The 18,540-nt window shown below is 44.9% G+C and overlaps 1 protein-coding gene across 1 annotated transcript; it reads right to left on the reverse strand.

Moving 5' to 3' along the window:
• Nucleotides 1-2,607: 2,607 nt before the first annotated feature.
• LOC141949166 (protein FAM162B-like) lies at nt 2,608-8,106 on the reverse strand. Its single transcript, XM_074882424.1, has 4 exons — nt 7,824-8,106; nt 5,827-5,932; nt 4,317-4,425; nt 2,608-3,665 (listed from the first exon to the last, which is right to left on the reverse strand). Exons 1-4 carry the CDS (start codon nt 8,044-8,046, stop codon nt 3,558-3,560), a joined length of 546 nt encoding a protein of 181 aa, XP_074738525.1. The 5' UTR covers nt 8,047-8,106; the 3' UTR covers nt 2,608-3,557.
• Nucleotides 8,107-18,540: the final 10,434 nt, after the last annotated feature.

The raw sequence follows: 18,540 nt of genomic DNA on the forward strand, positions 1-18,540 counted from the left end.
TTCCGAATGGCAAGATTTCATCTGCATCCAGAAAAATGTCCTTTACAAGTGCAGGATTGTGTCAGCCTTACTGCATCCCAGGAAAAAAGCTGCACATAGCAGTTGGACAGAAAGAAATTAAGTGTCAGAAAGAGCAGGTCAAAAAGAGAGGTAAAATGAGTAAGTAAGGGGCTGAGATCTGAGCTCAGACTTTCCTATCTCACACCTTTTCTCCAAGGCTCTTGGATGTTCATGATGCAGAGCCTCCCATACGAGTTTGATCTCACCACATTGGCAGAGGAGTGCTCGGTGCACTCAGTTCTGCCCCACAGCAGCCTGCTCCCTAGGGAAGGTGAGCCTCTGGAAATCACTGAAACTTCAAAAAATGGTGGATGATAACCTTAATCCACAGCCAGGAAGAACTGCAGCACTGATTTTAATAGAAGGAGAATTAGATCAACTCCAGCTACTAGGGAAAATCTTCCCCCGTAATTGTCCTTATAATGCAAATCTCTGTGGCACCAACCACCAGCATATTGTTAACCACTTCCATATAGGAGTTCACTAAAATGGCAACAATCCCACAAGGGAGGAAGCATTATTTCCTCCCAGAACAGAGCAGTAAATGAGAAGGTGAGAGTTGAAAGGACTCACCCTTAGTCTTCCTGAGCATCGCAGCAAACGAGCACACTCTCAGCTTCATCCCCTGTCTCGGAAAGGAGTCAGCCCCTTGCATTGTCCTTAGGGCCAGGCTGGGGAAATACAAGGAAGAATAGCTCCTACCTAATAGCAACTCCCATCCCTTTTTTTAAATGACTAGGGGATCAGGTGTGACACCAAAGCAATATAGATGGGAGGGGAAATTAAAAAAAAAAAAACCACCACAAGCGTAAGGTGTTGAAGATTAGCCAATTATACATTCAGGAAGCTGTGTTAATTAGAAGCTTTTCAAGAGAAGAGTCAAAGGACTTTGCAAACACAGATGGAAACCGATTTTAACAAGCGGTGCTAAGTCCCAGTGTTGGAGAGGCATCAGCAACGCAATGTCCTCTGCTGGCATCTCCAGTTACTACAGGGGAGGGCTCCAGCCGAGCCTGTGCTACACCAGGGCCAGCAGCCACCCGCCACTGACCAAGTGCAAGCCAGAGATTAGTTCGATTGATTTTTGGGGGAATATTATGATATTAAAATGATTAATAATGTAGCCGGGACCGGTAAAGGATTATTCCCTACATAACAGTCATAGCTCCTTGTGAGACCTCAAAAGCACCTGGGTCATCTGATCACTCAGAAGTGGCCCATCATCAGTGGCTCAGGGAGGAGGAATTGCTTTTCCCTTTTTCTTAATGACCATATGTAAGGCAGCAGCTTTATGCACTAGTCAATAGAGAACCAGGCAGTTTAAGAGGATTTGATAATAGCTCACACCTGAAGCAGGGTTTTTTTCCGCAGGCAGGGGGAGGTGCAGAGCAGAGAGTGGAACAAGTCACAGATAATTTGCTTGTTCTTTACATATGGTTATAGTAATCTCCTTTCCTGCTTAAGTCAGGGAGGCTCAGAACATGGATGTGGATTTGTTTACGAGTATCAAAATGCGTTCCTTTAAGTGTTACATGTGCCTTCTTGAAAAGGGTACATGGAAACCATTTAAGAATTAAAAAAAAATATATAATCTAAGAGACTGACCAGAGCTGTTTTAGTTTATGGCCAAATGAACGCTAACTTTGAGGTAATTCTTGAGGTTTATTGCACTAACCAAGAAATTATGTAAAATTATGTAAACGATGCAAATGATGTAAAATGAAAGACATCACATGTGCAGGCAAAAGTGCCTTCTCAGCAGAGACTTGTTCACTCTGTAGTTTTCCTAGATCATTATTTTCACTTCCCTGAGATGTGCTTCATGAGGAATACTACAGGGAGAAGACATCACTTTTGGTGAATTGTACTGCACGGGGCTATGAGTTGGAAACAAGGACTACAAACACTGAGCTGTGACAGATGTAACATCCCCCTCACACATGCTCCTCATCCTAAATGGGTATGCAACGTGGAGAAAAGGGCTCCTAAGAAGCATCAGGGGGAAAAAGCTGCCCAACAAACAGGAGATGCAGTCTCAGAGCCCAAGAACTGCTGACCATCTGCCAATGAATGTCCCAGCCTGTCCTTGCCAGCAGCTCATTCATGTAGTTACACACCAGCAATAAGTGGACATGAGTTTTTGACACAATAAACCTCAGAGACCTGAGCAGGAGCTTCCAGACTCCCCTGGAGCACAAGTGCTCTGAGTAATAAACGTTGCAATAAGCCTTGGTGTGATGCTCAGGACACTGCACAGCATTCCCCATCTCCTATGGCAGGCAGGGTGAGATGGCTGCATTTTGTCACTCCATGTCCCTTGGCATCTCATGCAGTACACCCTGCTCCAGCAGCCTGCCTTACGGGTCTTGAAGGGTTATGAATGATACACTGACCATCAGCACCCACAAGTGTGAACTGGGCCCTGTCTTGGAGTTTAATCGCTTCATGAAAATGCAACTTTCAGTATTTCATTAGGATGTCTCCCATCTGTTAAACGTCATCCCAGAGAGTTCTGTGACACTTTAAATGAAGCTGTGAAGAGATGCATTTGTTTTAGATGTAATTGGACAGCTGTTTTATTATGGATTAATGAACTATGATAATTAAAAAGAATCTAATTTTAGCAAACCATATATTAGCAATTACTTCTGACTAAAACCACAACTAAGCAAGTGTTAGAGAACTTTCATGACAATGACTGGAAGCAGAAGATGAAAAAGCAAAACCAGTGAGGTGCATCAGGACAAAAGATGCCTTCAGGCCAGGTTCCGTGCACCAGGCACAGGATCCCCAGGCTGCCCCACAGCAACCAAACCATTCCACGTGCCTATGCTATTACTCCACATCACCACTGTCTCCTCTGGCCCAAAGCTCCTTTTGGTCCATATCAGTCATCAGAGTCTGCTCACAGTCCTCCATCTTCCCAGCCCCTCTTCGTGCTCATGTCCTCACTCTCCCTTGGCCATGGGATCCCAGGAGGGGCTGGGGAGGAAGAGGGGACAGTGATGGCAGCAGGCTCTGAGGCAGAGATAATCAACCTCTTTATGGTTGCAAAACATATTTCAGACTCCTTTTCTCCCTGCCCTGGGTCACTTTGGCCAAGGCTGTTTGCTCTAGAGGCATTGCACAGAATGGAATGCTCTCTGATGTAGGGTTGCATCCTTCCTGGCTGCAAGGAGACAGCCCCATGGCCACACTGAGCACCACAAAAAGCTGATCCTGAGCTGGGGAGTCCTGCATTCATCCTTCCCACACTTTGCAGTTTAGAAGAGGTTTCTGTATTTCAGCAGAACCCAGTGCCAAAGACCAGAGTCCACAGAAAGCAGGTGTTGGAGTTTCCATAGGAGTTTCCCAGTTCATATGGAGCAGTTTTTAAGCAGTGAAGTCCTTGTCCTGAGAGAGTTTCAGTGAAAAAGCTCCAAAGAGTTAAATGAAGACAGGTACATATGCAACGTGTGCAAATCACTTATCTCCTGTTAAAATAAATCTGTTCCCAGTCATTGTGGCTTCTCAACAGCTGCCTCCTGATCTTTTTCCACTTCAGCCCTCCATTTGGCCTTCTTTTCTGTGTTCATCCTCAACAGTGTGTGATCCTTTTTAGCAGCCTTGAAAAGAAATGGTGAAAATCATTGCATGCACACGTTTCCCATCACTAAATTTCCTCACATTTGCACCACTTGCTTTGACACTCTACTGTCCTTTTTGATATTTTGAAGTGACAGAAGTCAATGTGTTTCCTTGTCTTATCAAATTTTCAGCATCTGCAGCTCTGATTAGCAGGAAAATTACACTGTAAATTGTTTACAGGTATGCTGGGACATGCTAGTCAGGCTGGAGACCCTTCTTCCCCACCAGTGGGATGGGAAGAAGCGAGTGTCACAGCTCGTGGTGGCCATGGTGGCACTCAGGACCGCAGGAGCCTTATGACCTGTGGAAACAGGGAAGGACCAGGCACCATTGACATTGTCTGAGCTGCCTCACAACCCTTGGACCGGCCTCTTGCTGAGATACCATGATACAGAGCATTGCATTGCACGAGTTTATTGCAAAGTGGGTCAGAAGTAACACATTAACCAGCAAGTTGTGCTTCCCCATGCCAATCTCTCCTCCAGAGAATGGGGTGATACAGATCCTGTGCAAATATTGCTTATATGGACTTATTCTCAAACCTATCTGTCACCCTCGCACTTGTTTACAAGGAGAGTATACATAGGCCATACATTAAGTAGATCAGTTCACCCAGAAACAATACTCACTTCTTTGCCTGTGATTACCATGGCCAAACAGCCCAGCAAGGTCAGTGCAATCATGATGTAGCAAACCTTTATTCTGACTCTGTTCCTTGCTGCATCAAGGACCTCAGACCTGTGGAGGACAGAACAGAGTTTCCATCCTGAAGCAGCATGTATGAAATGAGATCATGGGGAGCTGGGCAATGGACCCTCAAGTCTTCCAGCAACTGCCTATTGATGTACAATGTGTTTTAACCTTCTCTTTCTGCAAGTGCGTAGACGAGGACTGAAAAAATTAGCCTATGGGGAAAAGATTTAGCCACCCTCCCATGCAGGTGGGGTATTGCTATTCCCAACAGTCATCAGTAACAACAGGAATAACAAGTCCTGCTCTCCCGCCTTCTTTTATTGCATATGAGAGTGAACACTTGAAAAATTACAAGAACAGGAAAGTCTTTCCATTGTGATAATGGAATTATGAGGGGCCCACCTTTGGGTGCTGCTGGGCAGGGCATGGGGTGCTGCACAGCACCAGGAGACACTGGGGTCATGTCATCAGGGCCAGGCAATGCCACCCTCAGTGGAATAAAAGCACATGCATGACATTTTGGCTAAGAGCAATGGAGAGTTTTCACACAGCGAAGAGGCACAGCAAGCGGTGACTGGGTCTGTGGCCACATCCCCATCCCAGCTGCACATGGTGCTTTGCAGCCCTGTCCCTCTGCAGCATGGCCCTCTGCTAGGCAGCTGGCATCAGCATCTGCCCGTGGTGGGAGGCTGAGATGGGTTGGAGCAGATGACCACACCATCCATGCAGACTTGTCTTCCCAAGCAGCTGAACAGCCACAGCCATCGCTGGGAAATCTCCTCCACCTTCCATGGATGACTCATGGCATTTATCCAACAATTCATGCTTGCAAGAGGCTGCAGTGTGGCAATGAGTCATTCATGAAATCGTATCCAGCCATAGATTTACTTACACCTGCAAGGGGAAGGCTGGCTGGAGGAGCCCCCAGGATGTCACAGGTCAGGAAGCTTTAGGTCCCCAAAACGACATGACAATCCTTTAACAAAATACCTCGACAAGGAGGTGAAACCATAGCTCAGATGTGAGGAACTCATTGCAGGTGTCTGTCACCAAACCTGTGTATAGCCCAAACTTCTTTTTAAAATTTATGCAGCATTATTAATTGCTAATCAATAAAAACTAGCAAAGCATGCAAAAATCCAAAGTGGATGATATTTTACCATGGTGACGTCTGAGTTACAAAGCCACTTGTCTTGCAAAAGACACTTCAGCTTAGTCTGTAACTTATGATATCTAAAACAAATGAATCCAGTTTACTCCACAGGACATGACAAAAAGCGTGTGTTCCCTAAAATTCAGATTATTTTTGGACACCAGTAGCAGCAGGCCCTGTCAGCATGGAAGAGCTCTAACCCTCACCATGTAAGCACAGTTCTGGGTAATGCAGACTGGTGTCTCAATCTGTATGTTCACATCCAAAAGCATCATTCACACAGGTCTACTTACGAGATGTACTTGGGAATGTCCTCCTCTTTTTTAAAGCGTCCTGCCCATACTAACACCTTTTTATCAAAATCTGTAGGACTTCTGTCATTTCTGAAAGCTTTGTAACCTGTAAAAGATTTTATAGAAGATGACAATGAGCTAAGCTTAAAGAAGGGAAGAGGAAAAAAGCTGTCATTACAGGGGGAAAAGGATTGAAAGTTCAGATTGGCACTTTACTATTCCATGAGAACCAAATGTTCTTTCTAACGTCAAAAGTACTCAGCATCTGGTGTGAGATGCTTTGTTAAATTTGCAGCTTATTTAATTTGGCTTATTTTTTTTTTCCTTTAGTTTAGGTAGGTTTTAAACTAAAAATCTCTTCTAACCTTCCTCATTAAGGGGGGAAAGGATGCAGGGCTGAAGTTACCCAATTCCACAGCATGCTCTCACCCTTCTAGCATCGTGCTTTTAAATGGCCCAACTAGTGAGTTAAGCAAACTGCCAGCAGCAGTAATAACTCCTTGACAGCATCTCCTTCTAAAAGCACTGATGGAGAGACGAGGTCTGTTAAAATACAGCCTGGTGGGAGACTGGCAGTTGTTCTCATGCAAGCTGGGTGTCACATTACTGTACTCTAATGATGATACATTACACCCCACCAGACTACCACGGTGATGCCATTAGTATGCTGTCACCCTGAGCACAATGAGAAAGGGATTTTGGCTCCTCTTGATGGAAACAAGCCCAATGACAGGCCATGATGAGAGCACTGGCAGGGAGACCCTGCAAAACTAGGGTAAGCAATGGCTAGCTCAAATCCTGGCTTTTGCACTGGCACACCTGTAGATCATCTCAAGGTAGCTGGGACTGCTCACACACCCAGGAAGGTGCACCCAAGATGCTAACCTAATGCTCTGTGCTTGCAAATGTGGGATGGTTTTTAGAAATGCTCCGTGGGTGACCAGGGCCTACAGAAAGGGATGAACATGAAGATGCCCCCAGTCTCGGTGCCCTGCACTCCCTGACTGTTGCAGGATTGCTGGTGCATGGAGGAAATCACTGCCACTACAGCACAGGCCACAGGGAGCACCTCTTCCTGCCTGTGTTGAGATGGTGAAATTACATTAAGTGCCTTTGCCCCATGCCTGCTCATGCATGCCAGGACTTGTGAATGGCTGAAAAATCCCAGGTGTAAATCTTGGCACCCAGTCCCCCAGGTAAACGTAATTTTCTGCTTCTCCTGTTTCTCTTATAGAGTGCTAGTGAGACCAGGAGAGGTACATCTGAAATATCAGCAAGTGCCTGAATCAGATCTGCAGCAAGCAGTAACACGGTTTGCTAAAAGGACAGGCTCCATCCCAGGGAAGACAAGGGCAAAACCCCATGCTGGAGACCCACAGCCATCCCACAGGAGCACAGGCAGCCCCATGCAGCCCAGCCTCACTAATGTAAGGAGCCTGCAAAGGCACTGTCAAGGAGGTGGTGGTGCAGATTCAAAAGAGAAAGTATCTCCATGCCAGGAAGCCTGCCCATGTGGGAGCTGCCCACGCCTGCTGCCTGCCAGATAAACCAGGGCACTGCCTGCTCAAACATGCACAGTTGTGGATGTAATCTGGCAGGGAGTGTCAGGGGGAGCAGAGGGGTGCAAGTCTGCCAGTTGCACCAGCCCTGCACATGCAGGGACGTGCACCGGTCCTCCTCTGGAAACCTGTCAGCTGGGTAGGAGGAGGAACATTTATTTACTTTTTTAATTAACAGATTCACTGACATGGAGTATTGGTTTGTATTTGCTGCCATAGGAGGAGGACTATTTAAAACAAAACTACATCCCTGTGCACTGTGCTGGTCAGAGGTCTCAATTTGCTCCGTGTCTCAGGAGTGTTTGTAACCCAAGGTGAGGCAGCACTGCAGTAGCACAGTCGCAGACAAAAACAAGGAACATTTTCTCACCCTTTCCTTCAGATAACCTTTCCCTCTGTCCTTCAGCACGAAACAGTGACCAAAGCCTTTCTACCCACCTGGATTAGCCAGCTGCAAAGCCTCGTCCTGAGCACCCTTCGCTTTGTCACCCATGGCTCTGGCAGGGCACGGGACCAGCTGAGCCACCCTCCGCCACAGCCTTGGGCTGCGCCCCAGCAGCCGCCCCAGCATCCTGCCCTGGCCAAAGCCTCCCCACCAGCCTGGGAGCACGCAGCAGGACCGGCAGGAGCCCAGAAGGCTGCTTCTAGGAGCTACTAACATAAAACTACCCCTTCCTGTAAGAAGGAAGTAGCATGCATTTCCACCCTGGCTGCCAACAGTTTTCGCTTGCGTCACGATGACTAGTTAAATTTATCGCCCGTGTTTACCAAAATGACACACCTTCCAAGAAAGGCAGGCAGAGATCACCGCTGCGGCAGCTCACGCCCAGCCCAGGCTGTGCCCCAGTCTCTCTCCATCCCAAGGAGCTGCTCAGGAGAGCAATGAGTATCTACGTTATTTTCTCAGTTCTTACTATGGTAGGACTAGAATGGGACAGTGTATTATATTTCCTCAAAGATGGGCTTAGAAACTTAGAATTATCACAGCCAGTTAAGCTGTTAGAGTTCTTGGTTGTTCTCAGCTAAAAAATAATCTTGCGAATCAGTTGCATTAACTTTTTGAAGAGGAGCAGCATTTCCCCTATCTCAGAATAAATGTAGTTTGGCAGAAGGAAACTAAAACCAACGTTTGTGGCTATAAATGCAGATGGGGTGTCCATCTCACATCCAGACTGCAAACTTTTCTGGCAAAGAAATAGATTTCAGATACATTTCAGGTTTAAATCAGTAAGCTAACAAATTTTGTCAAAAACATCAGGTGATGTAGTATTTGTTAGTCAGTAAAATTGTCATTGAAATGTAGCAGTACCTATAAAGTATTTGCCCTCTTTGAATTCAATCTCCACAAAGTCTGGATAGTGCTGGATGTTTTCCATAACATCAGCTATTCTAACCAGAGAATGGACCAAAATCAATGCTATTTTATCATTTTGACATTTCTCTTGCATTTTGCACAAAATTCTCCCTGATGGGTCAGGAAATAGAAATGCAAAATACTTGTCTCATTTGGAGCAGTGGGGTATTTACTCTCCTTAGACAGCCAAGGCTCTAAAGCTGATTTACAACTAGGGAAAAAAAAATCCATTTGAAAGGGAAGAAGCAGTTGCCGAAAGGAAAATTTTCAGAACTATTTAGTAATACTATCAAAGCAATATTGCAGATAATCAAAGTGTGTCTAAGAGCAAGGGGAGGAACTGCAAGGGAATAGAGCTTGGGATGTTGGCAAGGATATTCTTTAAGGGCTGAAAGGATGAAAGATGTGAGACAGATGCAGCTCCAGCCACCCAGCTCCTGGCCCCAAGAAAAAACTCTACCATTTACAGAGATGTTTTATATTTTTTGAGAACACGAAGTTACTGATACTGAGGAAAGAAGACACAGTAATGACAAACATGGTTTTTCCTCTTTCATGAAATCTCCACAATGCATCTGGACATAACACAATGTGTTTAGCTTAATTTGCTTGTAATTTGGTAAAGCAAATTAGATCAATTTCCAGATTAGGAACACATACAGAAAATAAATGGTGGTTTGAGCTTCCAGCTGCAAATGAGACCTGCAAACAAGCAGAAATCAGTGGATGTGATTATGCTGGAAGAAGCAGAAGGGAAACCTGGTAAAGTCACTGATGATATTTGTGTCCTGCTCAGGATTTCTCTGGAGGAAGATGGGAATGAGGAGGAGGAAAGGTACATTCATAGCATGAAGTTCACAAGGCTCAGCACTCCTGAGCATCCCTGCAGGCCCCCTTCTCACCTTGCAGAAATGCTGCTGAGTGGAAAAGAGACAATGTACACCCGGACATCCCTCGCTTCCCAAGCTGGGTGGGCAAGGGGGGCTAGGGGGGCAGTGGATGGGACGTGCTGCCACGATGCTCTTGTGGCACTTGGAGTGGCCAGACCCCTCAGGGCCTCCAGCTGTGCAGAGCATTAGAGCATTTTCCCTTTAACAGGCACTCGCCAAAATGGTTATTGCAGAAGTAATTGTCTTTATGTCATGTCTGATTATGGATTTGAAGAGAAAAATAAAGAACATTTTTATTTTATCTTTTAGTTTCTCAAATGCACAGAAAATCTCAGGTTTTCAGGCCTCCGGTGCTTATCCACCTAGGGGTTGCCAATTGTTTCCTCTAGAAGACAAACTAGATAACAGCTGTATTAATCACATCTGCTGTGAGCAAAAAAGCACTTCAGGATTTATTATGCCAGCATTTAGAAGTCCAAAGACACAGAGGTCCTCATGAAACCACAAAGGCAGTTAGTTGTTCCTGAATTTTATTTGTTTCTTTGGCACTGTGAATGCTTAATGCCGGGGTGAGTTTTACTGCAGTGCATGAAAGCTAATAAAAAGCTATATACACCACTGTGTTAGGAAATCAAACTTTCCCTTGTGCACTGTGGATCTCTCTCTGGCCCAGAGCATCTTGAATCGCTTCCTGAACAGCAGAGAGATGCAGAATGGTCTTGGACCAAGGTAGCCTTATGTGCAGCCTGATGGCCTTAGTCCTCCTTAGAGACGTTTTGTGCCTAGCCCAGTACATGCGCGTCCCTCCCTGCCCAGGTGACAAAACATCCCCGTAAGGCCCATCCATTCACTCCCCGCACCAAGCTATCGCTTGATATACTCATCAGTGACTCATTAGAAGAGTGCAACCATTATTTCATAACCATTAAACTCACAGACTGGGAGTTTATTGTATAGCAGTAACAACTTGTTCAGAGATGCAGAATTAGCAAAACTAGGCTTAAAGCAACATCTTATCCTCCTCCCACGTCCTTCTGCCAGGAGGAGAGCAGGACCCCAGCTCCTCAGTAAGCCCTGGACAGTACAGATAACAGCTCACACACTGACTAAGTGTGCAGACATCCCCCAGGCTTCCTCTGACCCTCGCTGCAAGGGGAGAACACAGATCTGAAGGTTTTCGAGTTACAAAGGAGCAGGCTAGCTCAGAGAGAGCAGAGGATGGTTCGCAGCTGTGGTGGTGCTGCAGACTCTTAACATTTCTGTTTTCTGTGTGAGAGCGACATGTAGTTGTAACACTTGCTGCACACTGGTGCCAACACTGAAGGAGGAAAACAAAACAGAAAACTCACAGAACTCCATTCTGGTTCTGCATCGTCTTCACAGCCTTTCTGCCACCTCGGACTCTGCTCTTGCAGCTGACTCCGCAGTAAGGACTAGCAGCGAGTCATCCTCCCCTCCCTAAATGTACACAAAAACCTTTGCAGAACTGGAACTGAAAGGCCACAATTTAAAGTCAATTGCTCTTTGATTTCTGACTGACTTTATACTGTCATTCCCAGTACCTTAATTCTGATTATTGTCGGCCTATTGCAGCAATAAGAAACTTGGACTCGGGTTCTCTTCACCTGTTCTTTTTCTGCTTTAAACAGCCACAGGAATGAAAGACTTTATTCCTCCAGAAGTCCCAGGTTCCCACACATCTCTTTACATCCCCTCGTTAATTTTCATAAGATCACACAACAATTTTTTTTAGTCATATACACAAAAGAATTCATAGGCGTATTCAATCTAAAGAAGTATTACTCTGTAAAACTGTTTTCATGTGTAGTGTCCTCAAACCCAAATGGCTCTGTTTTGCATGCCATGCAAAATTTTTACACAGGGTCTGTGAGGACAAGCAGAAGGTAATCTTATCTTTGCCTTCCCCCCATCTAATTAAATATGCAGCAGACCTCTGTCTTGGTTCCTAGACAAGATAAACAAGCAATCCTGGATGGGCTTGTGGCTCATGAAATTCTAAGTGAGTCAGGAAATACTCCTCCATGCCACTATGATTTCTACAGCAACACAATTTAACACAGCAAGAGCAGTGAATTGCTTTGAAATGTCTCACTTACCTGCAGATTCCCAGCCCAATAGCCTGTCCCTCCTCTCCAGGGTCCCCAGGAAGCAGCACTCCCAGGGCTTCAGTTCTCTCCAGGTGAGTCACATTCTTCCCCCTATCAGGAAATCGGCTACCCTAAGGAAACTCAAATGCAAATCCCAAAAAACCAAAAGCTCCTTAACTATTTCTCATCAAGGCCAAGTCAAATCAAGGGAACAGTCACAACATCTTACAGCAAAACCAGACTCAGAGGGTTTGTAAAGAGCTCTGAAAACAAGCACCGGTATGAGACTTTATTCACTTCAGGCCACTCAGATTGATTTTTTTATAATCTTGAGTGTTATCAATAAAAGAAAGCATCTGCTAAAAGAGAGCAGTGACAATGAAGGAGTTCTTCCCTTCTCTCTGTGTTAAACTTCAGGTTTGCTTTAAAAAAAATTAGATCAGGATTCCTCTATCCAGTTACTGAAAGGTCCTGCATTTTCTACCAATATTGTTACTATTCCTCCACCAATATTGTTACTATTCCTCCAGATCTGATAGTATCACTACCATCTGAAAAATTTTGCCTAGCAACCATAAATAAGACACGAAACCATAATTACAAAAAAACCAAAAACCAAACCCACAAACTCCCATGACTCTCATAAATCTTGCCTAATTTACACCATATGAGCCTTCTGACATCAGTCTCTTAATAGGGAAGGGTCATTAATGTAACACACATGGTATCTTCTACAACAGGAGCACTTATTTTTGCCAGTTGGAAAAGATCTGAGCTCTTTCTTTATGTCTGACACTAAGACAAGACTTAGTAGGATTTGGCTCTGAGCGTGTCACCTCTCTGCAGAAGTGCCCAACTTGCAAGAATAAGGATCTCGGAATGATCCCTGTCTAGGAAGATTCATCTTCTCTGCCATTAAGCACATTTATTCTTAAGAGAGTTAAACCCCCATTAACATCCTGGATGTTTTGATGCTTAAGGTGTGTTCACCTCTGGAACAGCACAAGAATCCACTCCTACTTCTCCTTATGGTAATTGCAAATGCCTACAAACAAGGGATGTTGCTGTAGCCAAGAAGGCCCATAAGCCACACTTGCTTTGTTCCCTTCCATCGGCTTCAGGCTTTCAGCTAAGGTGAAATATTCTATTTCATCTATTCACTGGACACAGGAACGCAGTTATGAATTGTCTTAATAGGAGCCAGATTCAGTGGAGTTTGTGAGCTGGACCTAGAGTTGCTAACCTCTGCAAACAAGTACTAAAAAGGGACACAGAATGGGTCTGACGTGCCCTTGGTACAAAGTGCAGGGTTTATAACAGCTGGTGTCAGAAGGACAAAGCTCACGGCAGCAAAATAAAACTTAGTCACTGCTCTGGCAAAGCCCCAGTATGACCTTCCCCAGAGTTTAGGATGATCATACAGAGGCAATGAAATGGCATGTTACCTCCAACACAGGGTGACTTGGCACATGCAACAGCCACCTACAATTGGGCTGAAACATGGGGTGGCTGCCTAAGTCCAGTTTCATCATGGAGTAGCAGCCAGATGCAAGCAGCAAAGATCCCAGGACCCCCAGGAAATCCTCCAAGGTGTTCAGTGTGTTGTGATGAAATTGCAGCTTTTATAACCAAGAAAATTAATGCAATGATGAGCTTTGCACCAGGCCACTGATTTCTGGAATAATGCACAACTGGACCATAGAGCAAAAATGTGCAAAACCCCAAAAAGAAAACAAAATCACCAGAATCCTAACAATTTACATTTTGACCCAGTGTTTGGAGAACCATTTAATTTAAACGTTTTCCACACCTGTTTCCCCAGCTGAGCCTGAGAAACACACTGACAAGGACAGACTCATTGTTCACTTGTCATTTAATGACTTTCTTTCCTGAGAAAAATGACATTGTCTTCAAAACCAGACACATTTAGAAATTTTTCAGTCCATTAGTCAATAGTTTAGGAAAAAAAGAAACCTAATTTTAAAAGATTGAACAATTCTTTGTGGAAATGTCTTTTCCCCACAGTTGTTTTAATATAAGGAAGACTTACATTCTTTTCAGCTCCTGTGGAGAAGTCATGTACCATCGATCAGGCCAGTAAACCTGCCAAGATCAGTAGGAGCCCCTGCACTGTGGGGTCAAATTTCCCCTTTTAGTGACTGGCTGAATATGTATGTGATCAATACAAGAGCAAATGTATCCTGGGTAACACAGGGGGAGGCACTACCCTGGGGAAAGTTTGTGCCAGCAGTGCACACCACAGCAGTCCATAAGAGGGCCAGGTGCCTCCTCAAATTTATGAACTGTCTCTTGACAATCCCTTTAAAGAGACCATAAAAGTCTTTCAAACACTCCTGGGTGAGACACAGCCTACCTATAGGATGAGATTTACTCCCAGCAGCTTTTATGTGACCAAAGGGACCATCAGAGAAATGCATCTCCTAGAAGATTCATCGTCCCCCAGGTGCAGTATGGAGAGGGCAGGAGAGTGAAAATCTGTCACACAGGGCTTTGCATAGTGGTCTGGGTGCTTTGGTGAAGCAGCATTGTCTTGGTGCCTTGTTCAAACCACTGGCTACATCTGCCTGCACTCTTAGGGACTAGCTCATGCATGCTGCTGTAGGGCTTAGGCTTGGGCTGGTGACTCCTCTGCTCCTTGTTTGCACAGTGCCTTGCACAAGGGAGTTACTGGTGCTCCTACTGAGTATGGTAAAGAAATAATGAGGAGGAGGGAAATGACACACTTATCATGAAGATATGTGATGATTACAGAGGGGCCAGGACTGCAGAAAAAGAAATTCCATCCTACATAAAGAGGACTTCTTTGACAATAGCACAAAGCTGTCCTGCAGTTTCTGGACTGTGTATGTCATGGAAACACATACACAAAGACATTGCAATGAGTCTTACTGAAAGAGGAATTTGTTCAAGAATAGAACTTATCATAGATATATGACATGTTTCCAGTGTGCTACCCACATTAGGTGGGCAGCTCTCGTTTCCTTAGACTGTAGTAAAACCTTTCTCGCAAGTGCAAATATTATGCTTGGAGAACTGGAGATTTGTAAAAAAAAAAGATAAGTTGGAGAAGGAAGTGTCCAAAGTGGGGATGGTGTGACCAAGCTCACACAGAGGTTGGTGAGAAGACTGTCTAGGAAAACTGGATGACCTCAAGGGCTTGTGTTGTAAAAATGGGACAAAGAGCACACAGTGCAGGGTCATCTCTCTGGGGCTAAGGATGAGGATTTCTGGCTGCATTTGTTTAACTTAGGGTGACTCCAGGGAACCAAGTGGATGCTGCCATGGAAAAAGCAGATGAAATTTTAAGATGTACAAGCAGCATCATTCCAGTAGAGAGAAAACAGTTTTAGTATTCTCATATGTCTGGAATAGCCTGCACTGCCCTGGTTATTCAAGAAAGTTACTCAAGAAGAAAAGGAATAAAGGAAGAAATAAGAGAAATGTGTCTTTTTCTTGGTTAACAAATTACAAATGAAGAAGGATCACGGTAGATATCTCTCTGAGAAACTCAATGCCAGAGAAGAAGGGCAGTTAGGCAGGCTAAATCACAGCGCTGATACCTGAACAAAGGGTATAAGCTGCTCGTGGCAGATGACAAGGGCTGCACCTTTCCTGGTGCTGCTGTTGGTACCTTCCAGCAAAGGGGCAGGGGCTGTCTCCATCCTCATGGTAGCTAAAGAAGCACACATGGTAATACAAACAGCCAGGCCACGCGACTTGCCAGGCATCTTGCAGCGCTGCTGGGCTGGTTTAACTTTGGGCCTTACCTGCACAGTCATTAGTGTTTACAAAACAAGTTTCCAGGGAAGGAAAATTACACACCAAGGAAATAATAAGCAGCAATATAATCAGATGTGAGAGGGAGATCATTTCATTACCTGAACCTGGCCTCATTATTCACCATTTCCCTGGCAAGAGCTGATAAATGCAGGCTAATGAATCTTAGCACTCCAGACGAGTGGGAGGAGTGCTGGCTCAGTGCTGCCACATGCTAAGCAGGACCAGAGAATCCACTTTCAGCTAAAAGTCCAAAAGGTAAAATATGAATTCATCTATTGCAGCACTGCAGTGAGATGAGAGAGGGGCTTTACCCACTGCTGGCTTGGTCTTACGGAGTAACCTGGGCTGTGGGAACACTGTGGCTCCTATCTGGCCCAGGAGCAAACTGAACTCCCAACATCCCAAGAATAACAGGGGATCTGCCACGTGGTCTGCATACATTGGTGATAGGTGCAAGGGCCAGAGTTGGCTCTTTAGGGAAAGCCTTCCAGAATCAACCATATCAGCTGGAGACTTCCCAGACTGTCCTGACAGTTACGTATCATCCTGGGCCTGGTCATGACACAAGGACAACATCAACAGAGAAAGAGCATCCACATGGAAAAACACTGTAGCAGGACCTTTGCCCACTTCTGTGGCACCTTCATTTCATCAACACAGTTACCCATTGGCTACTGTGGACATTCCTCCCTTTATAAAAACAGGGAAACAGAAAATACATCATTCACTGTACACAATTATTAAAAAATCCCCCCAAACTAACAACGAAACCATTAGAAATGAAACCATTAGAAAAGGCAAGCAAACCTCTTTAACATAAACGAGTTCTCAGAGTTGCAAAGATTGTTTCTGTTTTTTCTATACTTTCTGCATACCTCACAAGCAACGTGGCCCCCAGATTTCCTATGAAGAACCAGAACATTTGGCAAGGCTCCTCTGGAAGGAGCTTAGATGCTAACCTCTAACATAAGATGGAAACCTAGAGAGCAACACGCATGTCCTGACATTACAGAGAAATGCTGCCCTCATCTGTCTTCCAGTGACAGATTTTATTTTCCTGCCTACCATGCCTAAACCATTCATCATTCCAGAACAAAAAGGTGACTATTATTGCAACCAACTGCAAGTCTGTGCCTGGACCTGTATTTGCAATGGAACCATTAAGCCATACTGTTGTCCGTAACTGGAGTCAATATGACCAAGTTGCTGCAATGGAGTTTAAATGTAGAAATTTCTTAATTCTCTGTATTGAAGATAGCGTCTTGGCCAAAAGGAAAAAAATGTCTTACACATTCTCTACAAAACTAAAACTGACCAAGGAAAAAATTAATCCCAAAGTACTGAGTACTGGGAGTACTGAGAGGCAGCACTGGTGTTCAGCAAGAGCAGAGCAACCCCTGCTCCTGCAGCAGTTTGCACACTAGTGCAACGGCAGTGATTTGGGGATCTGGATGCCTGCAGCCCAGCCTGTCACAGCCAGCCACAGGGAACAAGGCTGGTTTGCCTCTTTCATCCACATTGATAAAAATCCAGTGCACGCACATATACACTCAGAGTGGAGGCACATTTCAAGCACCATCAGTGGCCCTCAGGAAGGTGAAGTGAAGGAGGAATTGAACATGCATTCATATTTCATACAAGTATAAGCTTTGAAGTTGGAAAATTCAATCTAGCAGATGAAATACAGCACTATCCAGTTCTTTATGGGTTTGGGGTGCAGAGAGAGCATCTGTTAATCCTCTGAGAGACAATGCCGCTGGATAGCCAAGGTCCTCAGAAAGTACTCTGGCTCATGAAAGTGCAGATCACAGTACGTATCCATTACCATTTGCAGAGCTCTGAAGGAGCACAGCTCTCAGAGCAGATGGAGATGCTTCTCTATCAAGGCCTGTGTCTTTTAGTTCTTCTGATGAAGTTAGCTCTGCTGAAACTCCAAGAGGAGCTGGAAAGTCCAATTCCACTGGTTCATGGTTTACTGATATTTCTCCTTGCTTGTGCCTTTCCCCCTAGACTCCCATTCCTTTTGATTATATTTTGTAAATCCTGGATTTAATCAAAGTCTGTGCCTCCAAAATTGAATGTATAGTTGCCCAACATCTTAATGCCTGGAGCATCATCCCAGCACAAGCAGACAGGCCTGGTTTGATGGCACCAAACTGACTCTTTGGAGGCTCAAGGCGGGGATTTAAGATCAGTCGCAGGGTTTGGATTTCAGCTGCATGATTTCAGGTCTGTCACAGTGGTGTGGTCAGCTGTCCCACAGTCAAAGCCTTGAGCCAGCTATGGGCACCATGCAGCCACAAGCTTTGTCCAGCCTGGTGGCCAGGTGATGGGAACAAGGCTGGATGCTGCCTGCCCCACAAACTCCACACTGTAACATCCAGGCTCTTATATCACTGTCCAAGGGCAACAGGCTGGCCCAAGCTTGCCGGAAATACTTTGACCTCTACAGAAATACTCATGGGAACATTTTTAATGAGTTTGTTGGAAAAACCTCAAATTAAGTCTATATCTAATTGCTATCTAGTTTCCTAGATGAAAAATTTCAAAATAATCCTCCCAAACTGATTTTCATGGAAACATCAATCCCAGATGATCATTTCCAAGATCCCAGAAGCAGCAGTGCACTCAGGACTGCCCAGCCTCAGACCCTCCAGCTGGGCCCAGGATCATTCCAGTGACTTCCCCTCCTGCTACCTTCCCCCAGGTCACCAGCTCCAGAGTCTGTCCAATGCCTCAGCAATCAAAGTCTCTCATTACAGCCTTTCTGACTGGCACCTTAATTTGATCTGTCATTTCACAGCCCAGTAGCTCTATCTGAACAGGTGGAATATGGCAGATTCTGCTCATTATTTCAGTCTTTGTCAAATAACCAACATTAATTCATAGTATTCTACATATTTCTAGATTTCCCTTAAGCATTCCCCTTTCTCTGATCAACAGCTGCATCAAATACACCACTATATTACTCCTTCCCACCCTACTGTCTGCCTTCCCAATCT

This window comes from Strix uralensis, chromosome 13, assembly GCF_047716275.1.
Source record: "Strix uralensis isolate ZFMK-TIS-50842 chromosome 13, bStrUra1, whole genome shotgun sequence".
Lineage (NCBI taxonomy): Eukaryota > Metazoa > Chordata > Aves > Strigiformes > Strigidae > Strix > Strix uralensis.